Source organism: Tetrao urogallus (assembly GCF_951394365.1).
Source record: "Tetrao urogallus genome assembly, chromosome: 1".
NCBI lineage: Eukaryota > Metazoa > Chordata > Aves > Galliformes > Phasianidae > Tetrao > Tetrao urogallus.
In genome coordinates, this window is record NC_136813.1 from 17,161,404 (window position 1) to 17,176,577 (window position 15,174).

The following is a 15,174-nucleotide window of genomic DNA, read 5'->3' on the forward strand; positions in this document are numbered from 1 at the left end:
TTATATAATTTGCTTCCTGCAATTGTCACTGCTCTTTAACCTCTTGTTACAAATGGCTGTATTTCAGTAAGTACAGCTAGTAAAACTAGTAGCTGTGAGAGTTGAGCAGCCCCTAGAAATACTGATTTCTCAGATTCTTTTTTTTTTTTTTTAATTATTATTTTTATTTTTTTTAACATATCGCTGGTCTCATTAAAAGGACAGTGTTGTGGTTTCAGCCATTTCAATCAAACTGATTTAATGGTAGACCCTCTTTCTCAGGTTGCAAACTACTTCTGTTTTACTGCGTAGTATCTTAGAATGGCTTGGGTTGGAAGAAACTTCAAGGATCATCAACTTCCGCCCCCCTGTTACAGGCAGGGTTGCCAGCTGCTTGATCAAGTACTAGAATAGATTGCTCAGGGCCCCTTCCAACCTGCCCTTAAACACCGCCAGGGACAGGGCATCCACAGCCTTTCTGGCAGCCTGTTGCAGCACTTCACCACCTCCTCAGTGGAAAAACTTTTCCCAATGTCTAAACTTCAAGTAATACTTAGTCTGGTATTAAGTAATCTGTCTTATTTATCACTCAGCTCAAATAATCTCAAATCTGATACTGTGTATGCCTCTAAAATGGAAATAACTGGATGTTTTCTACCTCATCTCCATAGTTTAAATGGCCGTTTCTTGACAAATAAAGACTAATGTCATTTCCTCTTGCTTCCTGCTCAGATTTTGTTTTTCTTGTGGGCTTTTTGTTGTATAGTTTTTTGAGGCTGCTTGGTTTTTACACCTCCAGTTTCTTGTGTCTCTGATACAAGTCGAGTTGCTCTGGAAGATATCCTATTCTAATACCCTTTATTTTTACCATTTCAAATGTCTTTCTTCAAATGCAAAGTCTGTTGCTCTTCAATTAAAAACCAAAACAAAAAAACAACATTACATAGATATATTAGTAGTAAGTGCTCAGGATATTTTCTTTCTCTCCCATGTATTGTAAATGAAGTGAAATAGGAACATCAGAGTATGTTTTTGAAGAGAAGTACTTATAGCAGAATTTTGAGATGTGCTCTGCATGGCAGCACAAGAAATTATTACGGAGAAGAAGCAAGCAGGTGATGTGTCTAGGTATTGATGTTAGAATGGGAATAGCCACATCGTCAGTGTACTGCAGCACCTGGGATCGTTAAAGGTTGATAAAAGGCAAACCACAGAGCTGAAACAGGAGAAGTTTTCTCTCAGTCAATAACTTTTTGAGGTGAGGGAAGAAGGGATTTTCAGCTCTGATTTCCCTAAATGTTTGGAGAGTGGAAATGAAATTGACTAAAAGAGAGGGAAGCACCAGCAGTGCCAGAGAAAAGTTATTGCACATGCTGTTCACTTGGTTGTTCAGCTGAAGCACAAGTTGCTTTGTGTTCAAGGGCCGTAGAAGCAAGTACTTCAACCTTTGCTCTTCAGGCTTGTGTGAATGCTTTTGAGGTGCTAGTAATCTTAAAGTCTTCAGTTGGAGCAGGGAAGAGTTTGCAGTTGTTCTTGTTAGATAGTGTAAGTGTGGTATTACAAAAGACTGAATATATAATATAGTTCCTTGTTTCTTTGCTGTTACAGATTCTGCTGCCATCTGGTTCTTAGATGTGTGTGCTGCTTCTGGATCCATCTGGACCATCCTTTCAAATAAATCTGAAGCAGTTTAGCTGCTGCTTCCTTGGTTGCCTTACTAACGCATTTCTGTTACCCTAGAATTCCATGTAGTGAATATCTATACTGTTTTACTTAAATAATTGTTCTCCATCCTTTACATTCTATTTGAACACAAGTTGACTCTGTTTCTGCACCAGAGTATTTTCTAGAAGCTTTCCCTATTTCTAATCTTATTTCTAATAGTTAACCGTTACTTCATAAAGCTGCAGGATGTACAGATCTTTCTTACGTGGACCATGTGAGATCAATTGTAGAGCACTTCCTCTGTCTCTAAACAAATCTTTGTGCTGCTATATAGCACTCTAGCAATCAACTGCTCTTCTAGTGTTCTCAGTCTCCTGGTCCTCACCTGGGAGTGATTATGACAAGAACACTGTATTACACGGCAGCTTTTCTTCATCCTTCAGAAGGAATGTAAAGGAGATAATACTGCTCTTAATGGAGAGTAATAGCTTGTAGCACAGGTGCCTAGATCTTAGGCACTAATATCCTTTATTGAGATGTTCTTGCAGCTAAAAAGGTCAATAAAGGAGACTTCAGTTAGTTTTAGTTGTAAACAGAGGTGAGGCTTACTTTTAAAGTGCTGTGAGATTGTAATGTTATTCTGATACTTGTTCTTGGGCTTGATGTTTCTTTAAGTGGGACGTATGCGAGAAGAGCTCAAAACCTGAACCTCTCAGTATGATATTAAGGAAGACTACTTCTGAAAGGATTATTGGTTATAATGGCAGGAAGATAAATTGCCTCCCAAATGAATTTTATTTCCAGAAATTTGCATTTCTGTTGTAGCTGTACCTTTATTTCTGGAGTATATCCAGTTATTCTCTTTTTTTCTCGATAGACTTTTGTAGCCGCCAATTTGAGTGGAATACTGTTCTAGCTGATAGAATGAAGGTTTTAAACGTATGCTGAACTAATGAATCCTAAGAACTGGAAACTGTATGAAATGTTTTTCATATTTTTTTCCTGAAATTACCAACCGTGACACACATCATGAAATTGACCTGATTTCTATAATGTAGAGTAGATCTAGAAATCTAATGAGTCTGCTGTTTACAAACATGTAATGAAAGAATGAAAGTAAGAATGTTTATTTCGGTATTTAAACTTCATGCTTTGCGAGAGGCCAAAAGCTAATGAGATCTAACTAAAATCTAGGTGGATGAGTGAGAGAGAGGTGTACTTGGGCACCAGTTTTCCCCTCAGGATATCATTGCCATTTTCTAGAAATTTTGCCTATTAGCTTATCTTTTTCTCCTTAACAGTCTAATATATACTATTTTCTTTATAACTTGGTAACAGTGTTTTTACTTACATTTTCTTAAACATGTTTAAGGATGGTAATTTTACATTTTTTCATAGGTTACTGTGAAAACTCACAGGCATAGCATGGAGATGGAGCTTTTTGAATTTGTGGGAAGTTGTGCATGGAAGGCAAATGCTTAGTACTCTATCGTGGTGATTGATGCCGAATTCATTCCATCTTTAAGCTTTGAAACTGAGGCCAGTTTGAAATGCATACATTTTACCCATTACCATTTTTTACCACTCTTGAGGTATCATGGAGAGAGCAAGGTGAAGTCAGTCTCTCTTCTTGAGTGGGAGATGACTGCCAAGAAAGCAGCTTTGGAGGAAAAGATTTGGGTATTGTGATGGACAGACTGAACAGAAGTTAGCAGTGTGCCTTTACAGTAAAGTCTTTCAACTACGTCACAGGCAATACCTGGGCAGCCTGGTCTGTTGGTTGGCAGCCCTGCAAGTAGCAGGGGGGGGTTGAAACTAAGTGATTCAACCCAGGCCATTCTATGATTCAATACCACAAAATCACAGAATGAATGGCTGAAGTTGGAATACAACTGGAGAACTGTATCCATCCCTCTGTTCAGTGCAGGCCACCTACAGGCAGGTTGCGAGAACCAAAGCCATCGTTTTGAGTATCTCAGAGAATGGAAACTTCACAGCTTCTGTAGACAACTTGTTACTGTATTAGCAAGAGGGTGATGAAAAGTCAAGGGAACTTATTTTTCCACCCTTATCTACAGTTCAGAAACTGATTCTGGAGCAAGGTATTCAGTTTTGGATTCTCTGTAATGAAAAATATTGGCATAGATCCAATAGAAAGCCACCAAGGTGTTTTCAAAGGCCAGGAATGACAAACTTTGAGATATGAGTTCAGGTTTGAAAAGGCTAAAGAGAGGTGAGGATGATTTCATAGGAGGTGGGATGGGGCTGCTACAGAAGTGCACAGTGGAAGGATGAGAGATGACAGACACTATTTTAAAACAAAGGGACATTTGATTAGATCCAAGGAATAGTGGTGTTTTTTGTTTGTCATTTGTTTTTAATCCGTGAGGCTGATGAAATACTTCAGAGAGGTTTTTTTTTCAAAGAGATTTTGGAATGCCTGTCCTTGGAGATGATGAACTTGTCTGAACAAGATCTGAGCAGCTAGCTCTGGACTTGCATTGAACAGGGCACAGGAGATGTCTGGAGATCTTTGGAAGTCCTTTTCTATCTATGTGATTCTGTGCTTCTGAAGTAAGGAACAAAGCAGTGATGTTTATAATGAAATCAGGAAGATTTGTGTTTTGTTTCTTTCCCTCCTTACTCAGTCAATAATGAAGATTTCACTATTCCTTGTTCTCTTACTATCTCTACTAATAGAGTTTTTTTTTTCTCATGATGCTGATACGGTTTAGTTTTTCTTAGTTTTCTTTGTTTTCTAAACTCCCTTTTCCTTGTGTATGGCAAAAACTGTTTAAGTTCAGTTAGAAAAATATTCCATAGTAAGAGAATGAGGATGGGTGTGCTGGTTCACATCAGGAACTGTGACACCTGCAGGGCATCGAAGTGGGCATTCAGGGAAGAGTGAGAACAGGACAGGTGTGCTGATGGTATTTTCTTCTGACATTCAAGAAGAAAGGATCCTGTTTCCTCTTTTCAGTGAATCTTTTGAGTGCTTGTAGCACTCATAGTGCTAACATCCGCAACACTTCAGTAAGAAGTGATCACCTTGTTATGTGAAGAGCCATCCCCTTTTATTTGTCTTCAGCATCTTTCTGTTGAACTTCAAGTGAATTCTTACGTTAAAAAAAGACAACAGTTGATCTGTAATGCCCTTCAATATACTACTCTTGGTACTGTAGTTCTGTCATTAGCATTTGTCTTGCTTCTGGGCCAGAAACATGCCTCAGGGATCTTCTTCTATGTGCTTATGTGATTCTTCATAGTTTTAGTGAATTGTCTGCTTATTGGAGCTTTGAGAATACTTTTAGAGAAATGGTTCTCAAATTTTACTCCTAGAGGATGAAATTATAGCTGCAGATTCTCAGAAGTGAAAGGCAAGCTATTGTGATGAATGTGAGAATACAAATGTAATGGTACATGAGAACCATGAGAAGTAAACGGGAAGCCTTTGTGTAGGACTACTGAAATATATTTCCACTGCAGCTATATAATGCTGACTTATTAACAGCTTCAGATGCACTTGAATCTCTTTAACAGCATTGATCTACTTTTTTAAAAAATAATTTTAATATTTAAGTTTAGAATTTTGGGGAATGCTGTCAATAGCAACAAAAATACACAAATTTCAGCTTCAACGAGATGATGGCAAGTCTTTGGAAGCAACTGCTTCCAAAGTAAGTATAGTAAGCACTGAGCAGCTTACTATAATTTTTTCTTTAAAGTATTTTTGTCTTGCCATCTTCTATAGTGTGATTTTTTTTTTCAGTCTAAGAACTTGTGAAAGTTCCACTTAACTCTGTGTTGTTTTGTGGTTATATTCCTGAATGCTGTTTGTTAAGCTGTATCATCGCATTTCCACCAGGACTTCTAGATTTGTATTTTGTGTTGTTCTAGAAATACTGTACATGCACGTAGGTTTCTGATGGTCATTTTTCACTGAACTTTTTCAAATAAGTGAAGTTCTATATAAAGTGTGATCACCTGTATTCTCACTGACATGACTTAACATATTCTTAATTTCCAGCTTTGTCTCTTCACCAAGCTAGAGAAGATAAGCATGTATTGGCAGAGTAGCTTCAATTCATAGGTCCGTGGCTGCATTTTGGTCTTGGTGCCTAGTATGAATTTTTGCAGTATTGTGGCTGGGGAGGAGGATTATCAGGTACTGGGTATATTTTTAAGGACAAAAAATAAAAGCAAGATGTGAAGGCAGAATACTGGAACCGTGTAAAATACTCTCCCATAGGTGGAAGCTTGATATCTGGACACAGGCTCCTTTTAGGAGGAAATCCACAGTAAAGGTTTCATTTTAGTGGCATGTGCAAATGTTGAAGTTGCTGTAGTATCTTGGAATTTTGTTGTTCTCTGCAAGGTGCTACACCCACTCTGTGGAAGAAGTGTCAGTAGAGCATTTTCTAATACCAATAAGCTGTCTGTCTGTTTGTTTGATATAACTCATTGTAGTTTAAATTAGGAGCTCTCTGAGCAAGGAAGGTATTTAGATATTTATGGTGCATGAGATGCATACTTCAGTGATAGGTAAAAATTGTGCAAATGGCAGGTCAGAATTACTGAGTTTTGTCTTGCTTTACCGTTGGTATTTCTGCTTGGTAGTATTTTTCTTTGCTTGTTATAGAGCATTTATTTTCTGTGGAGAACATTTTTGAGAGATGCCAGAATTCAGTGTATTGTGGGGTGTGAGGAGTTGCAGCTCCTCATTGGTCAGATGAGGAGCACAGCAACTCTGCAGTGTGTATTTCCTGTGTGGCAGACCAGAACTGAAAGACTTTAGAAGCTAGAGAAATTCTCCAGTGAGTGCTTCTATTAAGCAGCTTCTTCAATTCAGTAATATTTAGGGTGTTTGGGTGAAGAATAGAATGTTTTTTCCCCAGGTTTATCACTATTATTTACATCATGCCAAACTGCTATTTCTTGTCGTACAATCATTGTCCCACCAGCAAGGAGAGAGAAACTGTTGTTTCAAACTCTCTAGCTCATCAGAACTTGTATTCTCCTGTCACAGTTTGCAGTTTGTAGGTGGTGGGTGGTTATTCTGTTATTTTATTTTTTCAGACTTTGTGTTTGTTTTTTGTTTTTACACGGAAATTTAATTTTAACCATTTTCCCTCCAGGAGGGAAAGACCCAACCATAGTGCCATCTGCACTTGAGAAGATGACTGTGAGAGTCAGTTAATATAGGGATGTTCTGGTGGGGGAGAGAACTGCAGAAGTAAATAAGTTTTCCTCTGTTTGTTATACTAAAATGTAAAACTAAAAGCCAAACATAGTTTTAACTAATGAATTGTTTTGCTTTGTTTTATGTTTTAGAAATATGGCAAATTAACATCTTGTACTGGCTGCAGAGCTCAGTGCAGGTTTTTTGACATGACTCAGTGCATAGGACCTAATGGATATTTGGAGCCATACTGCTCAACTGCATGCATGAACACACACAAATCAAAACATGCAGAATCACGAAGTAAGTGACAAGGATGACAGATTTTTATCACTGATAAGTGTAGACTGGATTTTTTTTGTTTATTGTTTGAACACTGGGAGTGGGTTATTTTGTTTTAGGATGACTCTTTGAAGAAGCTTAGTGACCTTAGGTTTTAAATGTAGATTTTATAAAAAGATGGTGTTATATTTAACACTAGTAGAGGAACCCGTGAAAGATGCTTCTTTGACCTTGTTGCATGATTTCTGGAACTCTTCAGCAGTTTTAAGGCTTTTAGATAGAAAAAGCTTGAGACACAACGTGTTCTGGTCTGCCACAGAATGACAGTGCAGCTACCATGCTTGTAAATAAATGTTTTCTTGACTTGGAGTCACTCTATTTTATCTCCTCAAGTAGTTGTTGATAAATTTTGTCTCTTGGTGAAGGATGGAAGTAGTTACAATGTCTGTAGATATTGTCGAGAAAGATGTTTAACCTGGGTGAAAGAAATGGATGAGTAAGTTCAAAACTTGTGTTCTTCAGTACAAAAAGGAGAAGTAATCTTGGTTCATCAGACTCTTAAGTTCACAATGCTCTACTGAGTTTTGTAGAAGGTGGTACTGCTTCACATTTAGTGCTGAGCTTTAATGGAAGAATTCAGCAAAAAAAAACCTCTTCAAGATTTTTTGTGTTATGTGACTTAGAAGCTGGCTGGAAAACAGAAAATTAGCTTTTTGCATTGAAAAGCTGATCTGTAGCCCAGTGTTTCTTGCATTACTATTTTGTATTAATTTTGTTTGTAAACTACGTTTTTCTTTTAGGTATGGAAATTATTTGCCACTTTTGTAAACGAAACTCTTTACCTCAGTATCAAGCCACAATGCCTGATGGAAAACTGTACAACTTTTGCAGTTCCAGTTGTGTAGCTAAATTTCAGGTTAGCTGTTGTGTTAAATATTTTCCTCCCTTAATATTTGTGTACCTGCGTTTGTGTTAAGTATTTGCACATTAAACTAATTTGCTTTTATATACGTGTTTATGACTTTTGATTAACATAGATGCTTATGGCTCGTAACAATTTCTTTTGAAATTACTGCTTCATAATAACACTGGCTAATATCCTAAAAGGTAATAATGCGTTTCTCCTTGATGCTATAAGAGAACACAACCCAGTACCGCTGCCCACCTTATTTTTCCCCCTCCAACCTCTATATGGAGGTGACTTCTGCTATTGTGCATTGATAATTAACACATTTCATCTCGTTTCTGCCAACTGCAGTCACAGAATGAGATCTCATGTTGAACCATATATATATATGTACTTTGCTAACAAAGACGTGTGACATCAGGAATAGTGACTCTCTGTAATGGAAGGTAGGATCTAAGTCATTAGAACTTCCGTGGATGGAACTGGCTGTTTAAATGATGTCCAGAAACCAGAGTGTTGCAAACCTAATGGTAAGCACACTGTAAGAGGCTGTTGTGCTTTTTCAAAGTGTCCTATTTGAACATGATTTAAAGTAAATGTAACAATGCATTGTAATGATTAATGTGTAGGATATCAATGAACAATTCAAAGACACTGTTTTAATCTTCTGTATGTAAAAAAAACTATGTATGGTGTGTGATTGATAATTGTTCAGCTTGTGAAGAGATGGTTACACCCATACAGAGGTTTCCCATTCATTAAATTTTGGAGTTTTCTGCAAACCAATCTCTTAATTGCTTCCTTAACCTCCATCATGTAGCACTGTTCTTATATTCCTAGTATGTAAAGACAGAATTAATTTTACTTGCAAACTCATTCAACCTCTGTTTCATTCTGTGTGGTCTTACAATTGATTGCAGCCCAAAGAGCTCATTCATTTTCCGAATGAAAACTTTGTGTTATTTGAATGAGAAAAATAGAGGTAGTGAATGGCAAATGCAGCCTGGACCTTCTTAGATTTGCAGAGAAATCAGCATCTAGCAATATTATTGAATATAACTGTAGATCTCTTGATATATTGTGGGTTCTTGATCTTACTGAAATCTTGGTAATGCTTCTCATGTAGTTTCAGCACTATGTGTTGCCTCTCTAATATTGTATCAGTGAGTTCTCAGTAAGACAAATACAGAAAGATGGTCTATCAGATTCTAACTTTTGATAGTTTCCATGTATCCAACGTTTAGAAGAACAAAATGTATTTACCATTAGGTAAGAATTGATCATATGAGAAGAGCTTCTTCTGTTCATTTAGTATTTAGGTGGAAAGGGAATTGCATAGCGTGTGTGCTCATGGGAAGTCTGATACCTAAGTATCAGACACACTGGGGACTGAATGGGATTTATTCCATTCAGTCATGCTGGAATATTTCTGCAATGATCTTTTGAAAAAATAACTGATATATGATGATTCTCCATACTTTTCATTGTTTACTAATGAGGATAACTTTTGTTTTACATTTCTGGTACTATATTAATCCATTTTTCTTACTGTGCTATTTTTTCTATAGTCTTCAATCTGTTAGGAGTTATCCTTCTCAAAGCAAAATAATTGCTATTCAAGGTCTGTACCTCCCTTCTGCAAAGACTTTTAGTCCTTTTGGTTTACGGATGGATTGGAATGTTTTAATTCCTAATTTTGGTTGCAGTGCTTTATGGTTGGTTATTTTATGTATAACCTTATGATTTTAGCTAATTATTGCTTTAATCTATTAAAATACTGTAGGTTCAGCCAGATTGCTTGTTGTGCACCTTATGTCCGTATCTGTGTTCCTCCCATGCACATAGCTTGCAGCAGCATTCGTTCCTGTAATAAAGAGTAAAGAAAGGGAAAATAGTCTGATTGATGCAATTGTTGTTGAGGAGTTGGCAGTAGAATAGTGTGACTGTATCTTGTTCTGTTGTGCTCCTGTTGGTGGTGTTGGAAAGCAAGGGCAGAACTGCTCCGAAGCTGTATTGTTTTAACTCAGTTTTGCTGTCAGTAACTTTACTGAGTCAGTTCAAGATCCTGTACTGAGCTTGTCTCTTAAGGAAGCGTAACATTGCTAACTTTTGTCTTGTGGCATGGAGGCTTAGTACAAATGCCTTACAAAAGTAGAAGCCTTGGGAAAAAAGCTATCTTGTCAAAACTTAGGAAGTTTTCAGAAAATTCTTGCTAAAACTTTTATTTTTTAGTTTGTAGATATATTTGAAGAATTGTAGAACCAGTATGTGTAAGGGTTAAAAGTACTTTTGTGTGTGTGTGTGTGTGTGTGTGTGTGTGTGTGTGTGTGTGTGTGTGTTTTGTATGTGTGTGTAGCTGGTTGCTCACTCTGTTTTCATAGTTGGGTCGTGCTCTCTATTACCATCATGGTGATGTCTGCGAGTGCTCTTCCTTACACTCCTTATATCTCTCCCGCTTTCTCTTACTCTCTCTCAAAAAAGAATTTGCTGGAGTGGAAGCATGTAGCTGATGCTTGGCATGCGTGTTAGATAAATAATGTTCCACATCTGATCGTGATAAAAATAATTGAGGGTTCCATGCTGAGCTTGGAAGGATCATGTGTGTGAGGGTAAGGAGGATGTTTGGTTCCTTCCCTATTTAACTTCTAGTATCTAATTTTGCTTGTGTTCAGTACTGATCTGTGACATTATACTTCTGCTTAAAAGATTTCTTGTATGTATTTGCTTCTCTTTCATGTTAATGAACAGTTTGATTCTTGTAAGTCTTTTTTTACTTGAACTGGAGAAAGAAAATGGCTGCAGTTAGATTGCCTGCTGTTCCTTCTGCGTGTACACTTATGTAAATATTTCCATAGTTTGATTTTGCATTGTTATGAGCAAGAATAACCCTTCTATCACTTACTGCTGGGGCGACAGGGAATGGCACGGGCGGGCCAGAAGCTGTACTGCTGCACTGGTCTTCTCAGAATGCTCCTGCGCGTTGTCTGCCTGGCGTTCAGTTGTGATACGACATCTCACAGCAGTTAATAGTGGTTGTATTGAGGCTTGAAAAGGGCTGCACGGTGATTTTTAGTTTTGCTTGGCTTTTCCCATGCCCCTTTTGTTCAGGACAGACTCAAGAATTTAAGATTGTATTCAGGGATGTACATGCATACATGGATCTGATTTCAAGTATGTATTTGATAAAGTATAGAATCAATGAAGTCTTGCTGCTCAGGGGGATCTGTGAAAGATTTTAATGAATTTACTATCTCAGTGATTCTACATGTGTAATAATGTTTCCAGGTAATTCCTAAAGATAGTCTCTGTTCCAAGAATCTTGTAATTTAGGGGGAAGACAAGATGGTGAAAATACTACATGCTTTCTATCTTCACTCATTCAAACACTGTGCAGAAACAGTCCTTAACTGTAAGCAACGTGATAGGAACTTCAAGATGTACTAAATCATGTTGTGATTAGCTCTTGGTTTAACAATTATTATTATTTTTGAAGAGCTCTTAGTGATGCGAATTCAGTTCTTCACTGATTTCCAAAAAAAAAAAAAAAAAATCATGTTTATGATTAAAAAGCAAAACACAAAACAAACCAACCCACACTTTGTTTTAGAACCATTGATACTTAGTTGCTCAGATTTTATCTACATTTATAAGATATTATATTTTATATTTATTCTTTGGACTGTTTAAAGAATATTTTAAAAACTTTAAAATATTTAAAACAGTCTAAAAGTCCATGATTCTCATATCTTCAGCTTTAGTTTTTAAACTGCCATTCCCTTGGGCTGGTTAGGGCTTGAATTTTCACTGCAGTAAGCAGTTGGGAAAATAAATGAAAGGAGATAGAGGTGCCACACATCAGAAAATAACAAAAATCCTGATTTTTTATGCTTTAGCCCTCTAGATAGAGCTTTGGGATGCCATATTTAATGGTAACTACAGACATCAAAAATACATTTACTTTTTTTTTTTGGTGAGCACTTACTGTATTTGATCTTCATTCCTTCCTTTCTCTTCAGTATTCTTGTACGGATTGTCACATCTACTAGTTATTTTACATTTCCTTCATTCATGAGCTGGATATGGTAGGTATATTTGCTTTGTGATTTCTCTTTGTTTTCAACCAGAACTGACAGAGTTTTGCATTGTGATTATGTAATCTACGTGGCAGCCTACGTTGAGAACGATGTTTGCTTTGTGAGGAAACCTGCAAGGATCTTGACCTCAAAATGCCTTTGTGACTCCTGCGTTAGTACAGCTCTTAGGCTACATATTTAGAGCAGCAAAAAACTAGGAAACCTCTCAGCTGCAGGGAGGTTTGCTGGAGTAGAGGGATAAATCTGGCAATGCTGCGTATGTACATTAGACTGTGTTAAAGTTGCTGTGGAACAATGGACGATTGGGAAACAGATGATGTGTTTTCAGTGTCTGTAAAGCTCTTAATACAGAAGTAGCGCATCTGTTGTGTGATGCCAGGTAGCACTCAGCAGTATTGGCCTCATTGCATGAGAGTATGCGTCAACAACCACTCTTATTTGTCTTAGTGTAGACGAGGTTTTAGTAACATGGCAGTCTGAAGCATAGTATTCTGTTCACAGAAGTCTTTCATGTTTTCAGTGGTATGAAAAGGAGACATAGTAACGAATGTGTGTACTGAGATGTTGTTTTTTAATAGATCTATCTTGTTGAGAATGGTATGGGAAGACTTGCAGAGAAGATGTGTATAAGAAATTTGTACTCTGGATTTTTCAGTTGTACATTATCACTAAAAAGCTTGTCTTGAATGTTCCATGAGTAATATGCCAGTGGTTGGTTGATTTAGGGACGTACAAAAGATTGTCTAGGAAGTATACGCAAGACCTACTGGAAGACTACTAGTGCTATAGAGTTCTCTACCTACTGATTGCTGCAGAAATGCGTGAAGTGAATTATCGAGTTACAAAATTAAATTCTTATTCCTACGTATGAACATATTAAATTCATATTCCTACATTCCTACATACATTCCTACATTCCATACATATGAAATCTATGACATTTCTCTCAATCTAAAACCCATAATTGTTTACGGCCTGGCTGTTTGATGGATTGTGTCTTCCAGCCACAGTCATTGAAGCCAGCTAGAAATATTAGCTAGTTCTCTCATATCTGAGTAGATACAGGTTTATCACTAAAGGCCTGTTACTTAAAAATTAATTTTTTAAAGTGATATTAGGGAAGGTAGTGATTATCTGCTTTGGTCTGGTGTGGATTTGAAAATATTTTTGTAAGTCTTGGTCTGAAATTCTTTGACCAAAATAAGGCAAGCATTTTGTGATTAACAGATGATCAGTTTGGGGAGGATGGTTTTTTTTTGTTTGTTTTTTCTTAGATAACAGACAGTAGAAGCATCAGATAAAAGAAATACGACCTAAAATGCTAGGGCAGAGCAAGGATAAAGGCTCAAGTGTGGAAAATCTAAGACGATGAGAAAAAGGAAGAAGACTAACCTGCTGTGCTTTGCCTGGAAATGCTCCTGTGTTTGTAGATAAACTCCCAGATTTTGAAACAGTGTAGGCTTAATCAAATAGTGCATTTTGAAAGTAACTTCAATTGTAGTGATGTATATGTATGTTTTTGTTTTTCAGGCTCTCAGTGATCAGTCTTCAACAAATGGTCAGTTTGTGTCTCCTGGTGATATTCAGTTGAAATGCAATTATTGCAAGAGTTCTTTTTGTTCAAAGCCAGAAGTGCTAGAATGGGAGGTAAGGTTTTTCTCTGTCATTTTCAGAATGGTGAAATGTTTACAAAAGTTTAAATCTGTAACTGTGATATGGTTTTTCTAGATAGCTATTTTATAAAGCATGGAGAACTTAATAAGTTAAGTTAATAAAAGAAATTAATAAAATCTGTAGTTCTGTAGAATGTAATTCAACTTTGATATGGATAACACGTTAGCTGTATTGTTTGTTCATGTAACAAATGAAAACACATCTGTGGAATTTAAAGAAAAGTGTAATTTTTCACCTCAGCTGAAAATTTGTAATCTACTTTTATCTTTGGTTATTGTAGTGAATAGCTGTGTGAATAGACTGTTGTTACGCTGCTCTGTAAACAGAAGTAACAGAAGAGAATATGCCAAGAGTGACTGCCATATTTTTCTGTTTAGCATTTTCATATAAATTGATGACTGCTTGTAGCACTTGAGTAAGCACTGCTCATTTTTAGCATTAGAAACCATGCCCTAATTGTATGCTTTCATGTTTATTTACACAGCATGTAAAAATTTGCAATTCTACTTAGCAGATCTCAAGATTTCATGTTAACCCTCTTTGCAATGCTTTGTAATTTTGTGTTTAGAATAAAGTGTATCAGTTCTGCAGCAGAGCATGTTCTGATGATTATAAGAAACTGCACTGCATAGTTACATACTGTGAATACTGTCAAGAGGAGAAAACGTTGCATGAGACTGTGAATTTCTCTGGCATCAAAAGACCATTTTGTAGTGAAGGTATGTACGTGTTTAAGTTGGGGTTTTTTTTGGCTTGTATGTCTTCCTGAGGTATTAGTCATTGTAATCTTATTGCAATTGACTTACTGTACCAGTATTTAATGTTAAAGTGTAAGTTATCAACTCATTCTGTTGTACCTGAGGCTCAATCAGAAATTTTTATCATTAGTTTATATGTACCTATTAATTCATCTGAGCTGATGAGTTTTGTGGTCACCTGTTGAGATTTTTCAAGATTTACAGCATGTTTTTTTTTAAATGTGTGCAGCAGAGCCTATACCCACTCTACCTACACTGAGTAATACCAAGTTTCTGTTTGGGTAATATCTTTTGAATTTAATACAACAGTGGAAATTCCTTCTGCATTAACACTGGAATTATTCCTTAATTAACCTTTCTGTGACACCTGTTGATGTAGGTTGAGTAGTGTCACTGTAATTTTCCTGAATAATTATATGGGTTTTCTAAAAGAAAACAAACTGTACAAAGACAAAAACTACACAAATTGCATAGATTTTTTTTAAAGTTGCATCAAAATATTGTCATAATAGAAACAGAAAATAGTCTTAACCTTTCCACTTTTGGCGAACTGTCCTTTGATAACTGGTATTTTAGGACTTTAACTACGTCTTGAGGATGTAGTAATTTTTTTTTTTCAAGTAAATGGGATGATAA

General features: G+C 36.6%; 1 protein-coding gene across 1 annotated transcript in view; it reads left to right on the forward strand.

Moving 5' to 3' along the window:
- ZMYM2 (zinc finger MYM-type containing 2) overlaps positions 1–15,174 on the forward strand; it is a gene marked incomplete at its 3' end in the record, with an annotated part of 66,840 nt that overhangs the window by 16,242 nt on the left and 35,424 nt on the right. Inside the window, exons 6-9 of the mRNA XM_079549337.1 lie at positions 6,976–7,126; positions 7,906–8,021; positions 13,637–13,753; positions 14,349–14,499. Of these exons, the coding sequence (XP_079405463.1) occupies positions 6,976–7,126; positions 7,906–8,021; positions 13,637–13,753; positions 14,349–14,499 (535 nt within the window). The remainder of the gene's footprint in view (positions 1–6,975; positions 7,127–7,905; positions 8,022–13,636; positions 13,754–14,348; positions 14,500–15,174) is intronic.